General features: G+C 52.5%; 8 protein-coding genes across 8 annotated transcripts; 2 read left to right on the top strand and 6 right to left on the bottom strand.

Moving 5' to 3' along the window:
* Positions 1-186: 186 nt before the first annotated feature.
* M436DRAFT_82932 (uncharacterized protein) lies at positions 187-602 on the top strand (the record flags this gene model as incomplete). The annotated part of the gene is made up of 3 exons (XM_013570940.1): positions 187-328; positions 397-511; positions 569-602. 3 exons carry the CDS (start codon positions 187-189, stop codon positions 600-602), a joined length of 291 nt encoding a protein of 96 aa, XP_013426394.1.
* Positions 603-957: 355 nt separating this feature from the next.
* Positions 958-2,325, bottom strand: M436DRAFT_73759 (phosphoglycerate kinase; the record flags this gene model as incomplete). Its single annotated transcript, XM_013570939.1, has 3 exons — positions 958-1,724; positions 1,783-2,203; positions 2,260-2,325. 3 exons carry the CDS (start codon positions 2,323-2,325, stop codon positions 958-960), a joined length of 1,254 nt encoding a protein of 417 aa, XP_013426393.1.
* Positions 2,326-2,803: 478 nt separating this feature from the next.
* Positions 2,804-3,865, bottom strand: M436DRAFT_49062 (uncharacterized protein; the record flags this gene model as incomplete). The annotated part of the gene is made up of 6 exons (XM_013570657.1): positions 2,804-2,875; positions 2,928-3,249; positions 3,306-3,499; positions 3,552-3,577; positions 3,634-3,724; positions 3,794-3,865. The coding sequence occupies 6 exons, from the start codon at positions 3,863-3,865 to the stop codon at positions 2,804-2,806; spliced, it is 777 nt and encodes a 258-aa protein (XP_013426111.1).
* An 867-nt stretch (positions 3,866-4,732) lies between these two features.
* M436DRAFT_64818 (SNF2 family DNA-dependent chromodomain-containing ATPase) lies at positions 4,733-9,448 on the bottom strand (the record flags this gene model as incomplete). The annotated part of the gene is made up of 7 exons (XM_013570869.1): positions 4,733-4,847; positions 4,899-8,473; positions 8,523-8,560; positions 8,619-8,930; positions 8,987-9,086; positions 9,141-9,167; positions 9,218-9,448. The coding sequence occupies 7 exons, from the start codon at positions 9,446-9,448 to the stop codon at positions 4,733-4,735; spliced, it is 4,398 nt and encodes a 1,465-aa protein (XP_013426323.1).
* Positions 9,449-11,679: 2,231 nt separating this feature from the next.
* On the bottom strand, positions 11,680-11,865 carry M436DRAFT_49945 (uncharacterized protein; the record flags this gene model as incomplete). The annotated part of the gene is made up of 1 exon (XM_013570843.1): positions 11,680-11,865. The coding sequence occupies one exon, from the start codon at positions 11,863-11,865 to the stop codon at positions 11,680-11,682; it is 186 nt and encodes a 61-aa protein (XP_013426297.1).
* A 1,272-nt stretch (positions 11,866-13,137) lies between these two features.
* M436DRAFT_64816 (uncharacterized protein) lies at positions 13,138-15,489 on the bottom strand (the record flags this gene model as incomplete). Its single annotated transcript, XM_013570868.1, has 2 exons — positions 13,138-15,300; positions 15,358-15,489. 2 exons carry the CDS (start codon positions 15,487-15,489, stop codon positions 13,138-13,140), a joined length of 2,295 nt encoding a protein of 764 aa, XP_013426322.1.
* Positions 15,490-15,728: 239 nt separating this feature from the next.
* Positions 15,729-17,527, top strand: M436DRAFT_64815 (uncharacterized protein; the record flags this gene model as incomplete). The annotated part of the gene is made up of 3 exons (XM_013570867.1): positions 15,729-15,882; positions 15,937-17,320; positions 17,374-17,527. The coding sequence occupies 3 exons, from the start codon at positions 15,729-15,731 to the stop codon at positions 17,525-17,527; spliced, it is 1,692 nt and encodes a 563-aa protein (XP_013426321.1).
* A 448-nt stretch (positions 17,528-17,975) lies between these two features.
* M436DRAFT_49095 (uncharacterized protein) lies at positions 17,976-19,307 on the bottom strand (the record flags this gene model as incomplete). Its single annotated transcript, XM_013570668.1, has 6 exons — positions 17,976-18,074; positions 18,138-18,332; positions 18,390-18,656; positions 18,783-18,937; positions 19,144-19,236; positions 19,289-19,307. 6 exons carry the CDS (start codon positions 19,305-19,307, stop codon positions 17,976-17,978), a joined length of 828 nt encoding a protein of 275 aa, XP_013426122.1.
* Between the last annotated feature and the right edge of the window lie 195 nt (positions 19,308-19,502).

Raw genomic sequence — 19,502 nt, 5'->3', positions numbered from 1 at the left:
GACGAGAGCTTCGTGTTTGCTCTGTTTGGCCGCCCATGATGGCAACAGCCCAAGTGAGAGACCAACACCATCACGACTACCTGGTAGCTATCACTTACCGCCGCTCGTCAATACCATCGTCGCCTCGCAACCTCATCGCACACACGACCTTTCACATCCGCATATACGCACACACATACCGCAACCATGTCCGGCGCAGCACAAGCAGACGCTACCACCACAAAGGCCGTCGTCTCAGACCGCAAGGACGACTCGCAACCACTAGCCCCTCAGAAGCAGGCCGCACAGCTGGAGGAAGATGACGAGTTCGAAGACTTTCCTGTAGAAGGTGCGTTTGAGTTTGCCATTGCTCTACTCTCAAAGAAGGCCATGGAATTAATCATTTGCGACAAACAGACTGGCCCGCAGAGGAGGAACTCGCTTCGTCCGGCGCCGGCGCAGGAACCACACATCTCTGGGAGGAGAGCTGGGATGACGATGACACAAGCGACGAGTTCTCGGTTCAGCTCCAGTATGTGTCTACATCACAACCACACCCGCCCCAACCGCATACTAACCCCATGACCAGGAAAGAGCTCAACAAGATGGAAAAGCGCGGTTGAACCCACATCGCCTCGCGAACCAAAGCAATCAGCCCGTCAATGATATTCACCACTTCGAAGAGTGACTCAAATCGAGGGTTTGACACGGAAACGGCATGGCACGGCGTCACGGAGTACTGAATACACACCATTATCGAGAAGAGAACGGAGAAAGGCACGAACAAGCAAACCAAGCTCATTCCCACAAACCCACTCATGACAAAGGAAAAGAGAAACACGGTCATAGATGAATCATAACATAAATGCATTTCGGACGTATTCTTAGAGACTCGCTCTGCTTGCCTTGCCCGTGGTATAAATCAGATCCCGGATATCTCCCATTTGCGACTTAAGAAAACACTCTTTTCGGAAGAATTTACTTACTCGAGAGAGCAGTAACACCAGGGAGCTCCTTGCCCTCGAGCAGCTCGAGCGAAGCACCACCACCGGTCGAGACGTGGCTGAGCTTGTCCTCGACACCGTACTTGGCGGCGACGGTGGCAGTGTCACCACCACCGATGATGACAACCTTGCCAGACTGGGCAGCGGCGACAGCGTTATCCAGAGTGGCCTTGGTGCCGCGGGCGAACTTCTCGAACTCGAAGACACCGGCGGGGCCGTTCCACAGGATGGTCTTGGCCTCGTCGATGGTCTCCTTGAAGAGCTTGATCGACTCTTCGCCGCAGTCGAGACCCATCCAGCCGTCGGGGATACCCTCCTTGTCGGTGGCCTTGCCAGTGTTGGCGTCCTTGTCGAACTTGTCGGCGGTGATGAAGTCAACGGGGAGGACAATCTTGACGTTGTTCTTCTTGGCCTTCTCAACAAGGTCCTTGACAGTCTTGCTGCCAGCCTCGTCGAAGAGCGAGTCACCGATCTTCATGTCCTCGAGGGTCTTCTTGAAGGTGAAGGCCATACCACCGCAAACGATAAGGCTGTCGACCTTGCCGAGAAGGTTGTCAATGAGCTGAATCTTGTCCGAGACCTTGGCACCACCGAGGATGGCAAGGAAAGGACGCTTGGGCTCCTCGAGAGCCTGGGCGAAGTAGTCGAGCTCCTTCTTGACGAGGAAGCCGGAAGCCTTCTGGGGGAGGTCGACACCGACCATGGAGCTGTGAGCGCGGTGAGCGGTACCGAAAGCGTCGTCTAGAAGGTCTTGTCAGTATGCGTAGCTTAGTCGAGGCGCAGAGAACGTGTAACTCACTGATGTAGACGTCACCAAGAGCGGTCAGGCCCTTGCGGAACTCCTCAACCTTTGCCTTGTCGGCCTTGACCTTCTTGCCCTCAGAGTCCTTGCTGCTGCCCTCCTCCTCGGCGTGGAAACGCAGGTTCTCAAGGAGAATGATACCGCCGTCCTTGGTGTCGTTGACGGTCTTCTCGACCTCGGAGCCGACACAGTCGTTGGTGAAGGTGACCTTCTTGCCGACGAGCTTCTCGAGCTCAGCAACAACGGGCTTCAACGAGTACTTCTCGTTGACCTTGCCGTCGGGACGACCGAGGTGGGACATGAGGATAACGGCCTTGGCGCCATTGTCGACGGCGTATTTGATGGTAGGGACGGCACCGGCAATACGCTGGTTGTTGGTGATGTTCTTGTTGGAGTCGAGAGGGACGTTGAAGTCGACCTGTATATGGTCAGCAGGGGTTTGGAATGGTAGCTTGGTGCCCAATGGAAACATACACGGATCAAGACACGCTTGCCCTTGAGGTCGACGTCGGAGATGGAAAGCTTGTTGGAGAGCGACATTGTGACTGAATTGAGATGTTAGACGGTTTGGTGTGAGAGACAGCAGCAGGGAACGGCGCACAGAGTAATATATACAACGATGCTTGGTGGAGAGTTGTGGTGTGAGGGGCTTGAATCTTTCCCCAACAGCTTTCGGCCGGCACGAGGGGCAGCTCTTCAAAAGTCTGCGTCACCTCCGATGTGCTTCCGACATTCTCACTACCATGCCCTCTACATCTTGCGACCACTCCACCAGCAGATATCAACCTTCTCCATGTCAAAACCACCATCCTATCACCTGCTCACTTCACGTAGCGTCACATGTAACCCCTTCCAGACCAAGCATCTTCGTAATCGGTGTATTTTTCAAAATGTTAATGCACTAATCGACCTGTCTATCGATCGGCCCGTAGACGCGCCAGAACGCCTACCCATCCCGCTCTGTAATGCTTGAAGATAATCAACATATTCTCCCAGCCCGTTCTCTAAAGAGGACCTTCTAAGCTTCCTCTGCCGAGTTGGACAGGGAAAGGTAAGCAGTCCATGCAATACCAACAGTAGACACAAAGGGCTGCAACTCGTTAGCCATCACTCTTTGCTTCGGATGATCGACTACCACTTACAATTTGGAACTGGCGCGGCATCAGTCTGAAGTTGATCAACTGCACAGCAGGCCAGACCAAGTAGTTGGCCTTGAGCGAGGGGATGTAGATATCCTGGAACTTCTTCTGGATCTCGGTGCGACCACCTCCCTCTGCCACCGTCATGAAGGTGAAGAAGGCTCCGAGACCGACGGGTGCGAAGAGAAGTTGATCAAAGGCCGTTCTCTTTGCTGCTGCACTGGTACCAGCTCCCTTGGCCAAGGGGAAGATACGGTTGAGGAAGCCGAACCACTTGTGCTGAATGGGAGCCATGATAAAACCGTATGCCATGAATCTCGTCAATCTGTCCGCTGTATCAGCACTCTTGATCCTTTGCGTCTTGCTCTTGATTTCTTGTACCTCTCAAAGTCGAATGGTGGAGGCAGAGCCTTGGAGTCGGGGATGAGCTCCTCCTCAGAGATTCTGCGGTCCACCTCGTGGATCTCGATAGCCAATCGGTCGGACCTGGGGTCGGGGCCACCAGGTTTGCGAACGGCGCGTTCCCTGACTGCTGTGATAGACTGAGCGACAGTGTCGGCTACACCACCAAGAATCTGAAGGAGACGTCAGGGATATGTCATAGAGTCTGATCGTGGATGGGCTTACGGCGTTGGTGACCATGGTCGTGAGAACTAGAGTCAATGGTCAGCGCGTATTCGCTAGACTTGTCGCAATTGATCAATCGTACCTGGTCTCGCAGCATAGTAGCTGTTGAATTTTGACACCAGGAAGGAAACCATGATTAACTCGGTGATGAATACTAAGGTGTGTAGGAGAGGCTGTCGCGGACACAATTGGGTCAGCTTCAAAAGGCCATGTGAGTGAGGCTACCACCAAGTGAAACTCACATAGCGTCCGTAAATATATCTCGAGTTCAAATTCCACAGGACCTGCCTGCGTATGCTTTTGAAAGAAGGCATTATTCGAATGGAGGAAAATGTGAATGACGCCCGCACTCTTCTCGGGGGCTCTGACGTCGATTGGGGTCCGAGTCGATCGGAATCAGGCCCAGCTGCGGCGGGGCTCTCACGCGAATGGACGTCTTATCGTCAGAAATGTTCACAGCGCTTTGTGTCAGTACTGCGATGCTCAACAAATGCTGTTAACCAACGAGGCTGGAAATGTTATGGCTATTAACGAGACTGACCGTGTTGAAGGAGGGGTCTAGGTCTGCCTCCAGCCAGCCGTGATCAGTCGCCATCGATCAGCACCCTACGTTTCCGCGCCTCTTTTGGTCGCCGGCCGTGGCATCCGAGAGGACGAGATGCCGCGAAGCTTTTGGATCTTCGAACTGTTTGTCGGCAACCAATGGCCGCCTCGTCTTCAAGGAGTTTCATCCATGCTCTTGTACCACGAATTGTATGTCGTATCTTCAAGTGACGAACACGCATGTTGAGACTAGTAATTCTTTTCATTATTTGTATATCTCCGAGCCAATACTAAACATATGGCTTCTCCTTTTCTCAGAACTCCGTGTGGCACGCTTTCGGCGAGCGGTAATGCACAAGAAAGGCAATAGCGAATGTAGCAACATAACTCCTGTTGGCCAGCCCATGCTGAGATTTTGTCCCTTCGACCCATTGTCGATTCGTAACGCCTGTCGCAAAAAGAACAGCTTCAATAATCCAATGCTCCCCACCGATACTCATAGTACCGTTCAATGCATGTATCGTTGCAACTTCGAAAATCATGCTTCTCGACACTTAGTCGTCCACAGAATGCGTTTCATCCTTCTGTTTCGTAATCATATGTGTTGCTCAATCACGACTTTGGATACAGGTCCAGGTTTAGGTCGCCTTGTTGGCGGCTGCGATCTTTTCATACAGAGTTCGGAGCTTCTGACCTGACGTGCGTTTGTCGACGTTCTTAGCCTGCGGCCACCACGTCTCGGCAAGATAGTCCCTGTTGTTTGTTAGCATTTATAGTCGAACAAAGTGTCAGACCAGAGCGTACCATAGTTTGTCCTCGACCGTCTTCCCCTTCTCAGCCGCCTTCTGTTTAAAGAACTTGCCAGCTGTTTGCAGTGATTCTTTCAAACTGTTTGCACGCTCTTTATCGTCCGGAATGTGACTCTTTGTGGCCTTTCTAATGCGGCCCAAACAGTCACGAATAGGCTCAACAATACGCCTCATGTGGTCTTCAGATGCTGGACGATCTCCATTAGAGACAGCCAGAGGAGAACCAGCATGACGTGGCAGCTTCCTGGATTCAGAATCGCGGTGGTGTCTGTTTCTGTCGATACGCTCAGCTCCACCAGGCGATGCTCTGTGGCCAACGTTGTTAGATGACTGGCGACGGTCGGATGAGCCACGGTGGTCATTGTGAAGGCGCGAGCGGTACGAATCCTCGCGGTTCATCTTACGAGCCGCACCAGGAGCCGGACTTGCAGACACACTTCCAGCTTGACGATTGCCAGAGGCGAGAGCCTTCTTGTTGTTACGGTGGTGGTTTTCAAGCGCCCTCTTGGCTGCAAGATTGGTGCCGTTGCTTGTCTTGTCTTTGAGAACGCTGAGAAGGTAGTTTGCGCGTCTTACAAGATGCACGGCTCCCGGCGACTTTGCATTCTTCTCGTCGCCTTTGGTTCGCTCTTCCTTGATGCCCACACGATGTTCCTCCAGGTAGAACTTGTCACCCATGCCAAGATCAGGATCGTCACGAATGGCCACCCAAGCACCATAACCGTGTTTGGCGATACCAATGCACAGCATGCCATCCTCACGAGCTCCCCAGGGACAAGTGTAGTGAGCAGGCTTGGATGCTTCTGGAATGCGGAAAGTGCGCCAGTTTTCACCGAGCTGCTTCTCGACGTCCCGAAGCATACGCATCTCCAGAGGACGCTCGGTCAAGGTCTCAGCGTTCAAGCGTTTCACGCCCTTGAAATCGAACAGAACCGCCTTCTTGTCTTTCTTGGTAATGGGCTTGTTAGTCTCACGCTCGAGGGTCAAGACGCGGTCTTGCTCGTCCTGGAGGAGTTTCTTGCTGATGCCTACAACCTCCTCGAGAGTAGCCTTGAGAAGGTCGATGTTACGGCCAACAAGTCTGGCTTCCTTGATGATTTCAGTTTGGCGTTCCTCAATCGAACCATACTTCTCGTAAGCACGGATCAAGTTACGGATGTCCTTTTCGCTCATTGGACGCTCAGGATCTGCGCCAGCGTTGGAGTCATTGTCAGACTCGATGTCAGCGGCTGCTTGAGCAGCCAGATCTCGAGCTCTCTTCTTGGCCGCTCGCTGTTCCCGGGCATCGTCTTCTCTGGACTTTCGCTTTGCGTTTCTGGGCTGGTTCTCTTCGATGACGGATTCGAGGTATTGCGCTTCGTCCTTGGCTTTCTCTTCAGCCTTGATGGCCTCGAGATGCTCCTTAGGAATGATCTCATCCCATTCGAGATCAAGCTTGACGTCGGTATACTCGAAACTCTTCAAGAAGTCTGCACCTCCACTTGCTGTGATGCCACCGCCTGCCTGTTCAGTTTGATGGATTTCGGCGTTCTCGAGGACGGCATCGATATCGAGTTCCTCAAGCTTCTTCTGGTTGCCGGACTGCTCGAACATCTTTTGTCCACGACGCTTAAGGATGCGAGAGAGATCGTCATGTGCTACGGGTTCAGCAGTGGAGACGCCAGCAGAATCAAGCTTGGATCTGAGCGCCTTGGCTTCCTTCTCTGTCATTGCTTGATGGATGGTGATGTGTTCCAAGATGAGCTTGTTACGGGCGCGCTCCAAGACTTCTTCCTCAACCGTGTCTTTCGACACGAAGCGGTAGATTGTGACAGGATTCTTCTGTCCAATACGGTGAGCACGCGCCATGGCTTGAAGATCCGCTTGAGGGTTCCAATCGGAATCAAAGAGAATGACTGTGTCGGCGGTCATAAGGTTGATACCGAGACCACCAGCACGTGTAGAGAGGATGAAACAGAAGTCCTTGCTGTCAGGAGCGTTGAAGTGGTCGATGGCCTGACGTCTTGGGCCTGCTGCGATGGTACCATCAAGACGTTGATATTGGTGTCCGCGAAGATGCAGATAATCACCAACAATGTCAAGCATCTTGACCATCTGACTGAAAATAAGCACACGATGGCCATCAGCCTTCAGTCTGGTGAGAAGACGGTCGAGAAGCATCATCTTTCCACTGCTCGTTACGAGAGCCTTCAGTTGATCTTCTCTGCCGGTCTTGCCCTCAAGAATGCGATCCTCTGCGTTGGGGAACATGAAGGGGTGGTTACTGGCTTTCTTGAGTTCCATCATGATGTTGAGTAGCGACTGCTTTTGTCCTTTTGTGCCAGAGTTCAGAGCGGCGTAGTTGCGGGTGAGGATGTTCTTGTAGTACTCCAGTTGAACGTCTGACAATTCGACTCGGATGATCTTCTCAGTCTTGCCCGGCAGATCACTGGTAACATTCTCTTTCACGCGGCGAATCATGTAGGGAGAGATGGCCTTCATCAAGTCGTCGAGAGCTTGCCTGGTAGCTTCGGAGTCGTCAATCGGAATGTCGTCGTTGATATTGATCAAGCCTGGCATGAGGAAGTCCATAAGGGCAGACAGCTCCTTGAGCTCGTTCTGCAGAGGCGTACCCGTGATGAGCAGACGACTCGGGGCACCAAAGTCCATGAGCTTGACATAAAGCTGCGAATCTCGGTTCTTCAACCGATGTGCCTCGTCTACAGCCATGAACTGCCACTTCATCTGGGACAAGAAGGCAGAGTCGAGTAGGATATATTCATAAGTCGTGAGCATGACGTTGAATTTTGTCTTTCTCGGGTTGCCATCAACGAGGAGTTCATGTTCGCGAAGAATTTTGCGAGAAGCCTCGTTGCCGTTGTATACAATGTAGTTGATGTCCGGCGTCCAGTTGTTAAATGTATCGGCCCAAGCAGGCATGGTGGACAGTGGCACGACAACCAAGAAAGGACCCTCTTGACGACGGTCATGAATCAGCCAACTCATGAAAGAGACTGACTGAACCGTCTTTCCCAGACCCATCTCGTCTGCAAGAATGACATTGTTGCCCTTGCACCAATTGTGTGCGAGGAAGTTGATGCCTGCCAGTTGGAAATCTCTGAGCTGACCGAATTTGATGTAGTCGGGTTGCGTACGGAAGGGCTTGTAAGGTGAGCGGGTGGATAAACTCGATTCGCGCTTGTCAGAAGTAGGCAGGCGGGATGAGCGATCAAGGTAGCGATCAATCTCGTTCTGAGCCAACTCGCTGACAAGAGACTCTGGTTCCCACGTGCAAGAGTCGTAGGGAAGAGACTTCCACTTGACATAGTATTCTCTGCCGTCATTGCCGACTTGTTCTCCGATGACTCTTTCAACCTTCATGTAGTCGTCGAGAGCATCAAGGTACGTCTCGCGGTCGAGTGTGTATTTTTCGCGCTCTTCAGGTGCTACATCGGGATCTTGAGCCAAGAAGTGTTCGGCCTCGACGACCTTGCGGTAGTAGTTTTCAAGACGACGGAAACCGCGGACTGAACTAAGCTCGGTCCAGGGCTCCCATGTAGCGTGGTAATGTGCCTTGCCCTGCCATTTGATCTGCAACGATGTTAGCGGGGGTAAGCGATGATCAATGGAATGTACTGACAAAGAACTCGTAGTCGTTCTTCTCGGGATACTCGGTATCTACAGAGCAGGATTGTCAGCGCATAGTTGAAAAGGACCAGGGTATGGAAGAACAAACCTTTGCCTTCGCCAACTCTGTGGTTGAGGACGATATCTATGGCTGGAGAGTTGTCCTCAGCAGCAATCCAGTAGTTGGGTGTCATGTTCTCCGTGTCCTCTTCGCTAAAGTCGTCGCCATCTTCCTCGTTGTATGTCGTGACTTTGCCAGCTTGTCTTGTAGAGAAGCGAAGGTCACCTGCAAGGCCCGAGGCAGAGCGAGATGAGGCTCCTTGCAGCCTGCGGCGGTGCTTTTTTGCGAACTCTCGGCCGCGTGCACCACCATAAGTATCGCTGTCTGACACAGATTCGGAGTCGGATCGACGGACTGAGGCTACAAGCACGTCTTGGTCAGTAATTGAAGGAGATAGGTGTCAAGGATAGAGGTACCATGGCGCGAGGTGGCCGGCCGTAAGCGTTTGCGGGCGCGGCCGGGATTGACATCTGAGCCAGAGTCGTTGTTGTCTTGTTCTTCGTCACTGCTCTCGATCTACGTGTGGGAGTTAGTAACAGACGCGCTAGAAGAATGTATAGTAAGACACACGATTCGACGAGTTGGACGAGCACGACCCTAAGACTTGTCAGCGAGAAGAAGACGAGCAGTACAGCAGGCTGACTCACACTTCGACGAAGGCCATATAACTCTGGGTTTTCTTGCATGTATTGGTCATCGTCTACATCGGGCTCGGCGGCCTTGCGCTTGCGGGGCACCGACGAGGCATCCGAGGAGACGCTGCTATGGCGAGAGTCGACGCTGGCTCTGGAGGGGGGTGACGGGGCGTCATAATCGCCATCGTCAGAGCCATCGGCATCTTCATCTTCATCCGATCGAGGACTTGCGACATCGTTCATGACATGGTCGATGGACTCGGTGACAGCTTGGTCGGGTATATCATTGACATCTGAAAGTTCGCTTTCGCTACGAGATGGTTTGTGGTCCAGAGTCGCGTAAGTCGGCTCAGCAGGCGACGACAAATGGCCGTTCTCAAAAGACATGGTGGAGGGAGATAGGTGGGTAGGTAGCAGAGATGTCTGGCCGGCTGGATAGAGTGAGCAGTCAGCAAGATTGCTCGAGACAGGTGGGTCGGACGGAGCGGTGAGTTGACGAGGGTGAGCGCCTGGTCTAGGCGACCGGTTTCCCCCCAAAGACAGTGCGGCAGGTCTCGTAGATGGGTTCGAAATGGTATCGAGATGGAATCTTGATGGAATAGATCGAGGGTGGACGCGAGTCTTGGATGGTCGGTTGACGCGATGTAGGGCGGACGATGAGCAGCAAAGGTGTTACGGACGTGAAATGGCGGCGACAGAAGGCGGACAAAGCAGACCGAAGGCGATTTAGGCGATACAGCCGACGGTAGACTCGCGATATCGAATGGTATAGGCGATCGGCTCCAGAGACAAAAGAAATGCCAAGACCAGGCTCACTCGTGTAGGGCACAGGGAAAGCGACAGGAAATAGAAGACGAGCTTACCGGCCATGTGAGACCATGTCCAGACGGTGCGTAGAGTATTTTTGGTCTTGTGGGTGGTATGGTGCAGGTGAGAGAGGTGGGTGACATCTTGAGATTGAACGACGCTCCGACGGAGACGAGTTGCGGGCAGAGCCAAGCCAGCCAATAGGAAGTCACGAAATCAGCTTGGGCGCAACTCATTGTTCCGTCGTTCCTGCCCACTTCGCGTCACCCAAGTGTCTTCACTCGCCGTTTGACGACCTCGTTTGACACTCACTGTCCCGCGGTTTCTTGTCAGCTCCTGCGACGCTATACAATCGCCCAACATGTCGGACAAGTTGACTCGGTATGTACTTGCACCTGCTGCTGCCGCCGGCTGAGAGAATTTTCTGGGATTCCTTTTTCTGACCCTGCTGTCTGCAGTATTGCCATTGTCAACAGCGACAAGGTAAGTTTGCCGCTCCCTCTGCTTCACAATCTGCTTACTGACAACCTCTGCAGTGCAAGCCCAAGGTACGATCAAACGCCTCATGCGACCAGCCACAAGAACACGCTCTAACCACCCGCAAAGAAATGTCGTCAAGAGTGCAAGAAATCTTGCCCCGTCGTCCGTACTGGAAAGCTCTGTATTGAGGTCGACAACACCTCCAAGATCGCCTTCATCTCCGAGCGTCTCTGTATTGGTTGCGGTATCTGTCCCAAGAAATGTCCTTTCGATGCCATCAACATTATCAACTTGCCCACCAACCTCGAGTCGCAAGTCACCCACCGTTACTCGGCCAACAGCTTCAAGCTCCACAGACTGCCCATGCCCAGACCTGGTCAAGTCCTGGGTCTTGTTGGTGGTAACGGTACCGGAAAGAGTACTGCACTGAAGATTCTGAGCGGCAAGCTGAAGCCCAACCTCGGCCGCTACGACAACCCCCCTGACTGGGAGGAGATCCTCAAGTACTTCCGTGGTTCCGAGCTGCAAAACTACTTCACCAAGGTTCTCGAAGACAATCTCAAGGCCGTCGTCAAGCCCCAATACGTCGACCAGATCCCCAGAGCCGTCAAGGGCGACAACAGAACCGTCGGCTTCCTCGTCAAGCAGCGTGCTGAAGTCGATGAGGCTAGAGTCGACGAGATCATCAAGACACTGGGTATGTGGCAAGACAGACATGGCCAAGTTTCTGGGCTCCAGCTAACGCAATAAACAGAACTCGACGCCATTCTTGACCGTGACATCGATCTCCTCTCCGGTGGTGAGTTGCAACGTTTCGCCATCGCCATCGTCTGTGTGCAAAAAGCCGATGTCTACATGTTCGACGAGCCTTCATCCTTCTTGGATGTCAAGCAGCGTCTGGCCGCTGGTCGTCTGATCCGCAGTCTGCTCGGCCCTACTTCATACGTCATTGTCGTCGAGCACGATTTGTCCATTCTCGACTACCTGTCCGACTTCATCTGCTTGCTCTACGGTAAGCCCGCCGTCTACGGTGTCGTCACTCTGCCTTCCTCGGTCCGTGAAGGTATCAACATTTTCCTCGACGGTCACATTCCCAGCGAGAACTTGCGTTTCAGAGAGGAATCTCTGCAGTTCCGTATCGGTGAAGCTGGAGAAGAGTTCATTGTCGATCAGTCTCGCCAATACGGCTATCCTGCCATGAACAAGACACAGCCCGCCTCTGGTTTCAAGCTGAAGATTGAGCCTGGTGAGTTCACCGACTCGGAGATTCTCGTCATGATGGGCGAGAACGGTACCGGAAAGACTACCTTCTGTAGAATGCTCGCTGGTGCCGAGAAGCCCGATGGTACCAAGAGTGTTCCCCCTATGAACATCTCCATGAAGCCTCAGAAGATTACCCCCAAATTCAAGGGTACCGTCCGTCAACTCTTCTTCAAGAAGATCAAGGCCGCCTTCCTTAACCCTCAGTTCCAGACTGATGTCTACAAGCCCCTGAAGATGGATGATTTCATCGACCAGGAAGTCCAGAACTTGTCCGGTGGTGAATTGCAGCGTGTCGCCATCGTCTTGGCCCTCGGTATCCCCGCCGACATCTACCTGATCGATGAGCCTAGTGCCTACCTCGATTCCGAGCAGCGTATCATTGCTGCCCGCGTCATCAAGCGTTTCATCATGCACTCCAAGAAGACTGCCTTCATCGTCGAGCACGATTTCATCATGGCCACCTACCTTGCCGACCGTGTCATTGTCTTCGACGGTATCCCGTCCGTTGATGCTCGTGCCAACAAGCCCGAGTCTCTCCTGACTGGTTGCAACAAGTTCTTGAAGAACTTGGACGTCACCTTTAGACGTGATCCCAACTCATACCGTCCCCGTATCAACAAGCTCGACTCCCAGCTTGACCAGGAACAGAAGAACGGTGGAAACTACGTAAGTTCCTCTCTTTCCTCGACTTTAATATTTTGCAGTATACTGACAACAATCACAGTTCTTCATGGAAGAAGAGTCTTGAAGGGAGTTTTCCTAGACTCACAACACTGGCCCCCTTGGCGCCCGGCGAAAGGTTCCTCACGCGCCGCTCTGCTCCGACGCAACCGCTCCTATCGCCGCCGCATGCAGTGCTCGCGCTCTGGTGCGGATGAGGAGATAGAACACGCAGGAGCGGGTGATCAGGATGAGGACGCGGACGGCTTCTGAGCAACACATGGCGCTCTGGTTGATCGCTCCCATTCGACTATTGTCGGACAATATCTTGGGCAATTAATTCACAAGCTGTGCACATGCAGCTGAGCAACAAGCAAGGTGCGGCACAAGGGAACCATGGAGCGCCATTTATAATACATGACATTTTGATGAACCAAGCTACGGCATGAGGAGCACAAAAGAGTAGAAACAAGGAATCACAAAAGTTTGACCGTTTCACATGGGAATTTGTTTTATATTCATCTTGATACATGAGACTGTCGTTAGGAAGAGCAGCGGTGTTGCACGTAGAACGCACCTGTGGCATTGACAAAAAGGGTCTTCTGGTTGAAAATCTGCCTTGGAACTAGTAGGTCATCCTTTGAGGAAGAAGAACGTACCGCATGCAAATGCTTTTATCTTTCCAATCCACGCCGTCTGACGATTTCAGCCAAGATGGCTTCCTAGACCTCTTCAATCTCGCCCTCTTCACTGCCAGACTGCAGCGCGGGTTCGTCGTCTTTTCCTGCGGCCGAGAGAGCGGGAGTAACAGAACCACCATTGCGGGAAGAGTGCTCACCGACACGAGGGCGCTTGGCCTGCCTCTTTGCATCGCCGTCGCCATTGCTGGCCGCTGCAGATCTCTTGTTGCTGCTGCTATTGTTGCCGCCCGAAGTGCTCTCGGGCTTGGGGCTGTCTCCGCCGTCGCCGTAGTCGAGTTCGCTGGCCTTGGTGCGTGGGTCGGCACGACTAATGTACGACCTCTCGCGTTCGGCTTCGCGTTCTCTTCTCTCGCGATCGTATATGGATAGACTGACTTGTCTTTCTCTTCTCGGGTCGCCTACGTCTCTCTCGTAGCGATCGTCGCGGGCTCTTGGACGTTCACGCGGTGGTGGGGACAGCCCGCTGATGCTCGAGTGGCGGTACTGGCGCTCACGTTCGGAGGCAGCGCGGCGGCGATCGGCTTCGTAAGCATCAACCTCGCGAGAGGGAGGAGAGCGGCTACGACGGCGGTCGCGGTCCCGGCGTCTATCACGGTCTCTTTCGCGTTCTCTATCATGGCGGCGGAGACGTTCTCGCTCGGCGGCATCTTCCTTAAGCCTATTCATGAATTTGTCATAGGCGAGTTGGCGGTCCTCGTCACTGGTCACGGCCTTGTACTCTTCGCTGCGCTCAACACGCGGACGCACCTGCTCCCATGTGTCTCCGATCAAAACGGGGGGTTCTAGATGCTTGATGCGAGAACGCAATGCGTCGACTGCCTTGCGCTGTTGGCGTTTGGCATCACGCTCGATGTCTTCTTCCCTGTCGAGGGCGTTTCTGTGCAGTCTCTTGTACACCTCTTCCAAGAGATGGGGGTTCATCGCCGAAATGCGTCTGTCGTGTCTAATGGCTTGCAGGAACTCTTCCAGAGTGGTCGAAGGGACGAAACGGAAATGCTCTTCCTTGAGAGTGGCTTCAACTGCAGGGCGAATGTCGTGAACCTCCTTGTCAAAGTCATCTAGGAAGTCGAAGAAGATATCCTGAGGAGTGGAACCGTCGGTGATACGGTCCTTGTGACCTAGATTGTCCATCAACTTGATGTAGCGAGGCTCGTTCTCAATCAATGGGTAAACCTCTTTCCACATAGTACCGGGCTTGATTGTCTCTGCTTCTCTGAGTTCGGCCAGCAGAGCAGCGAAACCTTCTCTGGCCTTGCGCTGCTCGCGAGCCTTGAGCTGAGCCGCACGTTGCTTCTCGTTGTGTGCGTCGTTCCATAGTCTACGCATGTAGCGGTCGAATATCTGCAAGGGCTCAGAAGGTGACAAGATCTTGTACTTGGGGTCTTCCTGGAATGTTGGATGCGAATGCAGCTGTTCACGTGTTTCCATCCACTGCGATTTGGCATTGAGCTGGAGATTTTGCAAAATGTCTGCGACGCCCGTCATGGCTGCATCGTAGTCGTGCTGGCGCTTGTCCTCAGCAGCCTTCTTGAGATCGACGAGGTAATCGTCGAACATGCGGCGCTTCTCGTCTTCGTTGTCGGTAGCGCGGAAGATGGCCTCATTCTCCAGCATGGGACGGGCGGTCTTCCAGCGTGTGTAGTGCTTGATCTCGGGATGTGTCTGCAACATGGAGCGGAAGTCTGAGCGCAACTTCTTGATACGCTCCTTCTCGCGCTCTTGATCTTCGCGCACAACATCGTCTAGGTATTTCTCGAAGGCGGCTTTTCTCTCGCTGGGTTCCTTGATTGCGCGGTATTGAGGATCCTGGATAGTGGCACGCATGGCGCGCTCCCATGACCATCCAGGCTGGACGCCAGACTTCCTCAGCAGTTTGGTGAAAGCAGCCTCGGCTTCTTCGCGAGAACCATACTCAGGACCAGTAGCGGCAACGGCGATAGGGCCCCGGTAGTTAGATTCGTCGCGACGATCGTGGAAAGGTCTGCTCTCTCGGGGAGCTCTCTGTTCGCGAGCCGGAGGGTGGGCCTGGAAGCTAGATGACACGAATTGCGGAGCCTCTGGGGCAGGAGCGGCAGGAGTTTCCCAGCCGGGTGGAGGAGTCCAGGATGTCTTTGTCTTGTCGTCCTTGCGGAAGAAGTAGACTCTACCTCCATCGGCTGTGGTTTGCGACCATCCTGTAGCTTTCTGTACGCGATTCTGTCAGTTTCAGTGTTATTAGAAAACAAGGGCAGCATCTCTCACCTGCGCCGGAGTCAAAAGATCATCGGGCACTGTGTATGTGTTGATGTTGGCGGAGCGATTGTAATAATACGGCTTGTTTGTGTTTTTGTCGAGCAGAACCTGCCACGCTGGATGGCTAAGAAGGGCGCTCATGGTGGACGGTGGTCAATTGGGTCGATCAACTTGTCTTTGTTCTTTCTTTCTCCAACAAAGCGCGACTGGAAAGTCCAGGGCTCGGTCGGCTCTTGCCGCTTTCGGTCTCCGACTCCTATCACTGCAGCTCATGGTCCATCAACATTCACTAAATGCCTGTAATTCTGTGATTATTCGAGCATTGACTTCGCGAGTCTTTTCGGATTCAGAGGACTGGACGAATGGTACATGGAGGTTCAATGACAACGACTACCGACGCTGTAGCACAGCCAGCGCTGTCCTTTCCCGATGCTTCCTCTCTAGATCTCCTAATCCCACACTCGTCAGATTTTGATATTGAAGCACATCTGAAATCTGGCTCGCAATTTGTATCTAGGGATACTCTGCTTTTTGGTATGCAACTGTTTGTCTGTTCGGACTTTTGATCTTCTTGTTAATGTCTATCAGAGGAATTGCTGCCTGTATATCTTGTCCTTCGCAGCTCATTGCCTTCCTCTCAACATGCCTTGCAGAATCTTGACTTGTACATAACTGCATATGCCACTCAACCCTCACCGCCTCCTCGTCTGCAGCCAGGCGGTGCTCCAGCTCCTCCGCAGCAACCTGTGAAACTGGCCTTGGACTCGGTCACCATCACGCCTGAGATGAAACCACTATTGACTGGTCTTATTGATAATGGTAATTCATCATATTCTGTCTGGAAGACTACTCTTTATCTTCGCTATCCACCTCAAAAACTTCATCGACCCTCCATCCATCTTACCGCGTCAGCCGTTTCCAAGACTGTTAAAGCTTCGTTGATATCCAGGACGACCTCTGAAGACGAGTACATGACTAGTGCATTACCGACCTCTGAAAATCTGCTCCAGTCTCTACAGCACAGCTCACAGAGTGCTTCGAGTCAACCGTATCTCCCGTCCTCTCGCATCCATAAGGTGGCACCTCGAGCAGCTCCTGCCACCCAAGAGGCTCGTCCTCTCAGGACATCGTCGAAACTCTTTTCTGTCTCTCCAGCTTTGGCGCTCAAAGTACACATTACTCCCGAGCAGGTCTCGGATATACTTATTTGTCTTGATCTAGAGTCCGCACGGCATACCGGACATGGAGAGATACAAGTAGATGATATCAAGGCAGAAGGGCACAATATCAACGTGGAACCATTCTCTGCTGATTTAGCTGTCTTGGGTCTGCCAGCGACACTACAAACTGGAGACAGAAGCACTTTCCTGTACAAACTGACGCTCCCCAAAGACACGACTGAGGCTTCCTCTCACCATCCAACTAGGCCAAGCAGTGTCACATTCCAGATTCGCGCTGTCGCTCAGATCAGCGACACATGCAGTGCGCAGATCCAGGCTCGCTGGCACGGAAACGTGAACTTTCCTGCGCCTCGGCCAATCAAGATCGTACCGCTTCGACCACAAAGTGTAGCATCCAATGTGGGACCCTCAGATCTACACTCACGACCATTGAGCAAACGAATGAGCACAGCCACAACTCGGCCATTGAGTGGCATGACCCAAGCCGACTCTGCAGGCGTCACATTTGCATTCACCGCACCGGAAACCGTCAACGAAGGCGAGACATTCCATCTCGATGTATTCGTGGTAAACCGCAGTACGAGGAAAAAGAGGCTTGCAATTGTCGCTATTCCTAAACCTGCCAAATCCGCACAGTCGCAGCACGCCTTGCGCTTCCCCAATATCTCGCGACAGGACAGTCATCACACTGCTGATGCAGTATTGGATGATCGCATTGTATACAATATGCAAGATCAACGCGAGGCTCGAATGGCAGAAGTCGTGTGTCTGAACGCAGATGTGCGAGTCGGGTAGGTTTGGCCTCTTCTTCTTCTTCCAAACATCCACTGACAACATTTTCTAGTCCTCTACCACCAGGAGCTTGTCACAATGTACAGCTAGAATTCCTGACACTCTCGACAGGTTTGGTTGGCCTTGCTGCAGTACACATGGTGGATTTGGACTCGCGGGAGACCACCCAAATCACTGAATTACCCGACATCATGGTCTCCAGATAGAGAATGTCGGTTATGACAGAACAAGTAATGGTTCATTGGGCTATTCCTCTGTGAAATACAGAATAAATATTAAGAAACTCATGGCTCAAGCAAAAACTAGTGTCAGTTCCATGTATCATGCTTGACCATTTAAACTTCGAGACTTTAGGAACGTTCAAAACGACTGGCCTCCACCCAGTGACACTGACCGCACTTCCAAAAGCCTATCAATACGAAAGGGTAAGTCTTGAGATACGCCAGCTAGAGCTGAAAGATCATAGCAATCAAGATGGATGTGTAAATGTCGTTTTCAAGCAAAAAGTGGTTGTTAGGGGTACGACCCTGACATAACTACGATCTTCCCCAGCCAATGGATTAGTGATACGCACACGGCTCTTGTTCTCTAGTATCGAATCGACATCCATAACGTGACACAGCTGGCCGTTGTAATTGTCATACAGGCAATGACTTACTCCTCACGCCATCTAATGGACCAGTCTCCCTTGGCATAGGAAGGCTCGACGACAGCACCATGCATCACCGCCTCACACATCCTTCTTCCCTCCTGCTTGGCCTCTCCATCCTCATCGTCCTTGCCCTTCTTTCCCTTTTTGCCTTGTACAGCAAGTACTCTGCTGCTCTCCAGACCAAACACCACAGCTCTCCTAGCAGCGCACTTGACCATTTCCTTTTCCTCTGCTCTTCTCTGTCCCTCTCTTCGTTTCTGCAGCATTTCGGGTGTTTCGACGATTTTCTCCGCCCAGCCCTTTTCTCCGCCTACCGAGCCATTGACATCGGATTCTGATTGAGGAGGTCGCACGCGCCCCTTGATCTTGACCACATCTGCTTCTGCATCACCCTCGAGGGCTTCGGCAAGAGGCACACCTCTGTTGTCCATGACCTTGGTGCTGCGGGTATCGATGGCATCTTCGTCTGCAGAAACAGTTTCTGCAGTCCCAGCGTCGGTATCGGTATCCGAGTCCACCATGTCGATACTCTTCCACACATCGCCATCCGCAACACCACGTCTAGCTCTATTCTTCTTGCGGCCAAACGTCTTCTCTGGGTCCTCGCGGGAACCATAGATCAAAGTCTCCACCTCGCTACACGAAACCAAGATACGAGGATCGCCTTTGACTTTTTGCTGCTTCTTCTTACCGTTGCTCTTGCTGTAATCATACTTGTCGTGTGGTTTCTCACCACTGTCTTGGTTAGATACAGTTTTGGTGATTTCGGCTTCTGCTCCAGGTCCAGATGGTGGTGTATGTTCTTGCACGGCGGCGAATTTGGAAGCATCCTGGCCGTCCAAGAGGGCGGCAAAGGCGGCTTCGATGCGTTTGTCCGCCGGTCGGAGTTTGTGTCTTTTACATCTGTCTGAGCAGAACTTTACTTCTGTGGCTGCTGTTTTTGCCGAGTTTGATTTTCTGGAGCCTGGGTTGTGTTCTGTTAGTTCTTTGTTGTGATCTGACTATATGAGTTATGAGTGATTGGGTGTTTGGCGCCATAAAAGGAGCATGATCTGGGCTCGTGGTGCTTCACCAGGGCATTTGTGATATACAGCCCAACCTCTGCTACCGTTTATCGATTGTGTAGAGTCGGAGGCGTTATAGAGAGCGGCTCCAGGCAAGATAACATACCAATAACTCTGCCACAGGTATGGCAGTAGCGTACCTGATCCGAGGTCAGATATAGTGGGGGAGGTGTAGCGGCATTCTTCTTCGGCCGTGACCCTAGGTGCTGGTTAGCATCATCACTTTCTACCACATAGAGTAAGCTACGAACAAGAGTCCATCCACGACATGATAGCTTGAGAGACCGAAAACTGAGATCTGCTGATGAAAAAGTTGTGGTTCGTGTATTGAGTTGCACGAGAAGAGGTGGTCGTCGTCGTGGTCGTGGAATTGAACAACAAATGGCTAATTACGTCACCGATATGCCTCGCAAAAAGAAGCAATGCCAGCCGACCAGCAGCACAACACATGCGAGAATTGAAACA

Source organism: Aureobasidium namibiae (assembly GCF_000721765.1).
Source record: "Aureobasidium namibiae CBS 147.97 unplaced genomic scaffold scaffold_11, whole genome shotgun sequence".
Taxonomy (NCBI): Eukaryota; Fungi; Ascomycota; class Dothideomycetes; order Dothideales; family Saccotheciaceae; genus Aureobasidium; species Aureobasidium namibiae.
The sequence above is the reverse complement of the archived record's forward strand: the minus strand, read 5'-3'. Positions and strand labels throughout refer to the sequence as shown.